The 7,334-nt window shown below is 42.0% G+C and overlaps 2 protein-coding genes across 3 annotated transcripts in view; one reads left to right on the top strand and one right to left on the bottom strand.

The window, feature by feature from the left end:
- LOC310774160 (keratin, type II cytoskeletal 8-like) overlaps nt 1–3,176 on the top strand; it is an 8,238-nt gene extending 5,062 nt beyond the window's left edge. Inside the window, exons 6-9 of one of the 2 annotated variants that reach the window (XM_083634240.1) lie at nt 978–1,103; nt 1,669–1,889; nt 2,022–2,044; nt 2,372–3,176. In XM_083634240.1, the coding sequence (XP_083490366.1) occupies nt 978–1,103; nt 1,669–1,889; nt 2,022–2,044; nt 2,372–2,571 (570 nt within the window). In that variant the 3' untranslated portion in view covers nt 2,572–3,176. Of the gene's footprint in view, nt 1–977; nt 1,104–1,668; nt 1,890–2,021; nt 2,045–2,325 lie in introns of both variants that reach the window. The other variant, XM_083634241.1, reaches the window with a different exon arrangement.
- A 2,701-nt stretch (nt 3,177–5,877) lies between these two features.
- Nucleotides 5,878–6,900, bottom strand: gpbar1 (G protein-coupled bile acid receptor 1; the record flags this gene model as incomplete). The annotated part of the gene is made up of 1 exon (XM_083633090.1): nt 5,878–6,900. The coding sequence occupies one exon, from the start codon at nt 6,898–6,900 to the stop codon at nt 5,878–5,880; it is 1,023 nt and encodes a 340-aa protein (XP_083489216.1).
- Nucleotides 6,901–7,334: the final 434 nt, after the last annotated feature.

Below are 7,334 nucleotides of genomic sequence, written 5' to 3'. Positions count from 1 at the left end.
ATCCGGTGTGCACAACATTGTCAGACTAAACTCCGGCTGACACCCCAAATACCTACAATCCGCTACAGAAAAATGTATATTGATTGTTTAACTGGCCCCTGGCCTTCTATCATTTCACGAAAGTGGCCCCCGGGCAAGGCAAGTTGAGTATCCCTGGCCTACAGTATACAATTAGGCCACTACTGCAACAGCTACTACTACTGTACTACTAATTTTAATAAACAAGTTCAGTATAACAATGAGCTATGGTAACAGTGTGCAGCATAATCACTCAAAAAAGTACTGAAGAAATTCACATTTTCCTTCGACCAGTAATATAATAATGATACCTGGGCAAATATTTGAAGCAGTTGAGGTATGCCTTGCTGCACATTTGTAGATTTATTGTGCCAGTAGCCAGTGACTAATTAGTCACATGACTTGCAAGTATTTTCAATTTTTTTAAACTATTTCTATTCAAAAGGTAAAACTATAAAAGACAAAAAGACAGCCTGGAATTCACAGAATGTCTTTGGCTTCGATCAGTAGCTGGGGCCGGTTGCACAATGCACCTTAAGTTAACATTTTCCTTAGTTGAGGTGTCCATAAAATAAAATCGGTTGCACAAAACACCCTTAAATCTTCTCCATAAGGTTAAACATTTTAAGTAAAATATAAACACAAGATTTAAGGGTGTTTTGTGCAGCCGATTCTATGTTATGGACACCTTAACTTGAACCCTAAGGAAAATCTTAACTTAAGGTGCTTTGTGTAACCAGCCCCAGTTTTTTTTTATTTAAGGGTACATGGTTCTGTACTTCTATCCCAAAATATTTACCCCTTACACTACTACATAGATCTCATCTGATTTTGTTCAATATGGATCTCATTTCATACTTAATCCCTCACGATGCAAGTGTGTGTAACCTGTATGTGTTGAAAATGACATGCACCAACAACATCCACCACATGTTGCGCCATTCCCTCTGTCTTCGCAGATGGACGCCCTGGTCCACCATGCAGGGAAGTACGAGCAGGAAGTCCGTGACGTCAAGAAGGAGATCTCAGAAATGGTGCGCCTCATCCAGAGGCTCAATGGAGAGCTGGAGGGCCTCAAGAAGAAGGTGCGGGTCTCTCTCTCTCTCTCTCTCTGTCACAGACACACACACACACACACACACACACACACACACACACACACACACACACACACACACACACACACACACACACACACACACACACACACACATTCAGACTCAGTATGTAAGAGCAATTTTTATGGTCAACATTAAAATTGGAAAAAATATGACTCCACACAGCTTTTTGTGAGTTTTATGAGTACGGATATTGAGACATTGTATTTTTTAAGCGATACCCAGCCCTATTCATGAGTACGGATATTGAGACATTGTATTTTTAAGCGATACCCAGCCCTATTCATGAGTACGGATATTGACATTGTATTTTTAAGCGATACCCAGCCCTATTCATGAGTACGGATATTGACACATTGTACTCGGATGATACTCATACTCGTAAAGGTACATTATATGTACCGGATACTCGTTTAATCCGAGTATTCAGCTCAACCCTATGTGCTAGGCTACTGTGAAGCCTACGACACAAAATACACATGGACTGACTGCTTTGTTAATTCCACTTCGTAATCCTCTCTTGACCCCGCAGAAACAGTCCCTGGAGAAGGACATCCTGGATGCAGAGACAGATGGCCAGAAGAACCTGGACCTGGCCAGGGATAACATCGGCCAGGTGGAGGAGGCTCTGCGGCGGGCCAAGCAGGACATGGCTCAGCAGGTGCGGGAGTACCAGGAGCTGATGAACCTCAAGCTGGCCCTGGACATCGAGATCGCCACCTACCGCAAGCTGCTGGAGGGCGAGGAGAAGAGGTGAGCAGGCGGGGGAAGGGGGTGGGGGAAGTGGGCGTGGTATTCACCCATGTTGCTGTGTGTTAAAATGTACATACCATGATACTTTAATTTAATGCTTACACTAACATTTGTCATTCCATCTCTTTAAAGGATGAATGAAATGATGCGTCCAGGTAAGTACTTTTGACATAAATCTCAAAGGAAAAATCCACCTAATCCACCTGATATATATATATATATATATATATATATATATATATATATATCGATGTAAGAGTATCAGTAGGTGGATTTTTCCGAATAACTGTATTGACATAGTACTTTTCAAGCAGAGAGAGCTCATTCTATTTCGGCAAGTTGAATAATGCTAAAAGCCAAGAAATCTCCCCATTATACTCTCATGATTGATTTCTGTTTTGTGTCCCAACTAAAATCAACCCTCTCTTTTGCGTAGATATGTAAAAACAAACCAACCAATCCAAGTCCTTGCTTGCACGCAGACGTTGTTCACTCGCCGTCGAAGCAACAGCCACCAGTGAAGCCACTCCTCATCGAACCTGTCGTTGCCCTGGCAACACCCAAAACAACAACAAAAATAAGCCACAACAAGAGCAACAACAACAAGAAGCGCCTGCTGGTCCGAGTGGAAGTACAGGCAGGCAGAGTGGTGTCTGAAAGCTCCCATTATGCTGACGATTGAGCCATTCTGTCCTGTCAGTGCTACAAAAAAAACACATATATGACATTCACATTCACAGCATTATGGGATAGGATTAGGGCCACATGTGTCAAATTAATTTGAGTTGTGAGTTGAAAGAAAGTCAGAATTCTGACTTTAAACTCTGAACTCAAATACATATTTCATGTGACCCTAATATTCTTCTATAATCTATAATCTATAATCTATACTTGCACTCTTGGAAAAAAAAGAAAGAAACCAAAAATGGTGCTGAATGTAATGATCAGAATGTTTCCTTTGTGTGCTTCCTGGTTTATCTGGTCAAGTTTGGTCGAGTTTACCAATGTTACTGTCTTGGGAGGTTCAATACTTTTTCCTGGAAGGCTTTGTTTGAAGTTGGAGACGTTTTGTTCATGTGATGGTGTAAGGTCTTATCTTTGTTTATATTTGCTTAGACTCGCAGCAATGCTCGTACCAAACCGGACTTCGCTTTGTGCTGTTTTCACCTTTCTTGCCGTTGTTTTTTCTCATGCTTTGTGAGTCAAGTGGAAATACAATGCTGTCTTTGTGAATGGGAAGGTCTGAAGGTGTCTTGATGAAATGGAGAATAAAGGCAACTCATGGTATCAAGGGAGTGTTTCTGTTGGCTATAAATATCTCAACGGTAGAAACAAGTGCACAGTGTGACACGTACATGTACACAGAGATCATGTTTGTGAGACTCGCAGCAGGGCACATCTGTGTGTTCAACATACTCTATGACCGGAGTTGGGTATAGTTATACTTGTAAGTATACTTGTAAATATAACTGTAGTCCATTACAGAGATACTTGTGAAAAATGTAATGATTAATTCTAGGAATACTTTTAAAGTGAAAGCAAGAAACTCAGAAGGGCATTTAACAGTTGTGTGTTTGTAGGCTACCTGAATTTTGCTCAACCTAATCATTAGTAGTAACTTTCCACTTTTTCCTATTTGTACTTGTACATAAATACCATATGGCTGAAAGTAATCAGAATTATCAATCCAGGACGCAAAAATTTACAGTATGTACATAGATGGTCATACACGCACATTCTCTCTCTCTCTCTCTCTCTCTCTCTCTCTCTCCCAGAACACACAAACTTATGGAAATAAACTGAAGATGCTATCTGGTTGTTAAAAGATCCAGACATCGCTGTGTTTGTTAGATGTGAACAGAGAGAGGGGCTTTCTGCATGGAGGGACACCAGTTCATGTAGGTCGGCCTCCTCCTTTAGCATTTAGTTAGCGTTTAGGACTTTAGGAAAACAAAATATTGGTCTTTGTCTTATCCCCATATAGCCTACTGTATATCCAGATTGAAAACAGTTTTCAGTGGGAAAGAAAACAGATTGAGATATTTTGCAATTTGCATAAAGTAAAAGAGTTACGATATACATAATCTTATTTCAATAGATTTACACCAGTGGTTCTCAAAGTACGGTCCGGGGACCCCTAGGTGTCCTTGCAGGGGGTCCCCAACAAAAAGGGGAATAATTTATTTCCAATATAATTCCAACCATAAGTAACATACTGACACAATGTATGACCATTTTGGTCATGGGTTTCATACACTTTCTGTAATAAAACTTCTAAAAGCAAAAATCTTACCAGACGGGGAACCCTGGGACATAATCTTATCAAATGGGGCACCCTGGGACAAAATCGTATCAAATAGGGGTCCGTGGTCTAATTTGTGTCAGTTTGTGGGGTTTACACCAAAAGACTAGACAAGCTTGATTCATTATAGTAAGAAATATAAGTATTTGGAAAGAACAGACATGTCTGTGAAGCACAATCACAGTGAACATGATTTTATTTCACCTTCATTTAATATTTTATCCAAATATGGCTGCAATTTGAAAAGTATGTATTTTTCACTTCAGCTTTCACATCAAGCAGGCTTGCTATTTGGGAGTAGCCATTTACTACTCCTACATAAGACTCTTGAGTTGAGTGATCGATTCTGTGAGCTTAGTTTTCCGTTCATGTTTCTTGTCTGTGTGTTGTAGGCTTATAATCTCCCATGTCTTCCAGATGTATTATGGATTGGGAATGCATCCACCCCCCCAGCTCACATACCAGCATGTAGATAAACACTGGAGAGAAGTAGGAATAAACACAGCAGGCAGGGGGGTGACCGATGGAGAAAATCTACAACTGAGTCTGCTTGTTCGCAGAAAAGAGCCATAAAAAGAAGATGTTTTGAAGGGAAAGGATTGCTACAACTGTGATTTAACGCTTGTTGTAAATCTTGTAATTTACATTTCCACTTTCACATATTGCAGGCCAGAAAAGAAAAACAGACTTCATAATAAGTTACTTATTTTATGGATATAAGTGGTGAATGAATCTTTCTCAAGTAGACAGATTTAATTTATGTTTTTATTTGTCTTTAATACTCAAATGACTTGATTCTCAGAGGTGGAAAGTAACTAATTACAATTACTCTCGTTACTGTAATTGAATAGCTTTTGTATGTACGTGTACTTTTTTGTAAAATTTTAAAATAATTAATTTTACTTTTACTTAAGTAAATTTTGTTTGAAGTAATGTACTTTGTTACTTTAAATCGTTTCAGAATACAGTGTAAAATAAATCCAAAGTTTCCCCAAGTTTTCTTTGAACTGTGTACCAGAAACTATCCAATCTATTGGCCCTCGCTAACTCCCAGTGTCGCAAACATGCTTGCAAGGAAAGTAGCTATTGGATGTTCAAAAAGTCGCTAGAAGTCACCAGATGTCATGATGGTAATCTGCATATCAATAGAGTCCCTGCTTGCAGCGGAGGGAGGGGGGCTATTTGTGTGGGAAGTGCTGTGATCATCAGAGCTCTCTGGATGACAGGCAACTAGAGCAAACTGGCATCAGCCATAGCAAATGCTTTGGGATTCTACACTTGGCCAGATGAATGACGGTCAGACAGCAACGAGAATACTTTGCCAATGAATCAAAAAGGAATTGGAGACGGATGAGTTATAAAACAGACCTAAATCCATCCGTTTGAGCTTTATGTTTTTGTGATTTTTTTTTATTGCATGAGAGAGATTATATGTAAATGCAACTGTAAACCTAAAGAAATGGAAAGCCCCAGAGACAAAACAAAAAATATAGGCTATAATTATATCCAGTGTAGAAGTGAAATAACAGGTGCGCTTTTTTGGAGAACATTGACAAATAAATGTAACAGAGAATCATTTGTTGATTTTCTGGTGATTTTCTGTTGTCTAGCAACATTTCCTCCTAACATGGCTGCATCATTAGCTGCACATTCTTCATCATAAATATGAAAATCCATCTGTATTTCTCAGAGCGAAACCTCCGATTCCTGCATCCTTGGTCTCCACCTGTCTCTGAATTTTTGCATCAGTTTGCACGCAGGTTCTGTGTACTGCCTGTTTGCCAGGCCGAGCACGAGCGGCACGACCGCCATACTCCCGATGCCTGTGCATGAAAGCACGATATGAGTGGTGGAGCTCCATTTGGTCTCACTTAGCAAGAGAGCCACGCACACATGCATGTAGATGATGTAGGGCACCCAGCACGCGAGGAACGTCAGCGACACCGCCGCCACGCAGCGCGCATATCGCAGGTTCAGCCTCTGCTCCCGGTCCGAGGCGTGACTCCCTCTCTCCACCGAGCGATGGAGGCGGCAAATGTCCTTCAGTTGGCCTCGGGTGATCCACAGAACCCGGCCCGTCATGCCTGCAATGGTAAGGATAGCAGGTAAGACGAGCCCGTACACCTCCAAATAGATGAAAGAGTTGGGGAACACTCGCCGGTATGAGCAGCAAGTGGTTCCGTTTGTAGAGCAGTTCGTAAGAGTCGTCATTTGTCCACTACCGGCACAACAGCCGTTCCAGTCTGGGCCGGTCCAGTTATTCCACCCGAAAGCAGGTAGGGATGCGTAGAGTAGCGGTGGTGTCCACACTACAAGCAATGCGAGTGGAAAACTACGATGCATCCACAAGCTGCTGTAATGCAGGGGGCTGATGATGCATATGTATCGCTCGTAGTGGACCATCACCAGGTTGAACAGGAACGCCAGGAATAGGAAGTTTGGGAAAACATGAACCACCAGGCAGGAGCTAAAACTCAACTCTCGGTTCAGGCCCATCCATGGTATGAAAGGGAGCGCTACACCCGTGCTCAGGTCAGCCACTAGCAGGCTGAGGAAGAAGTAGTTGGGCGTGTTGTGGAGCTGGCGGTTGCAGGCGATGCCCAAGATGATGACCAGGTTGGCCAGGATGATGGAGGTGGACAGCGGTACGGTGATGGCGTAGATTAGTCGTTCCCCGGACAGCAGGGGTTGGGAGTCATTGCAGTCCATCGCAGGTGAAATCAGACCACCAGACCTTCTCCGCCTTGGAGCTTGTCTCCACTCCCATCAAGGTGCAGGTGTCCTGTATGGAGACAGAGCACAAAAGTTATCAAAGGAGGCAATGACAGAGTAAACAGAGAAGGGATGCACAAAATAAATGACAAAGGTTTCTTCTTACACTATTAAGGTAGTAACTAAAGATATTTTATGGGATCCTCAGCTACAGAAACACTAAAACTGGCCACTGGCTGACTCATGCTCATGGTAGACCTCCAGCAGAAGATGAGATGGCAGCTTGGAGAGATTGAGTAGCTGAAGGAGTATAATCATACATAAGCATAGCGGTATGTATATGGACCAACGGGTGCTGGACAAGACCTATGCTCAAATCAATCTTGAGCATGTTGAGATGGGGCAGGAAGAGCAAAACCATGAAGCTTACA

This window comes from Poromitra crassiceps, assembly GCF_964638095.1.
Source record: "Poromitra crassiceps genome assembly, chromosome: 3".
NCBI classification, from domain to species: domain Eukaryota; kingdom Metazoa; phylum Chordata; class Actinopteri; order Beryciformes; family Melamphaidae; genus Poromitra; species Poromitra crassiceps.
Note: the sequence above shows the minus strand (reverse complement) of the source record. Positions and strands in the feature narration are given on the sequence as shown.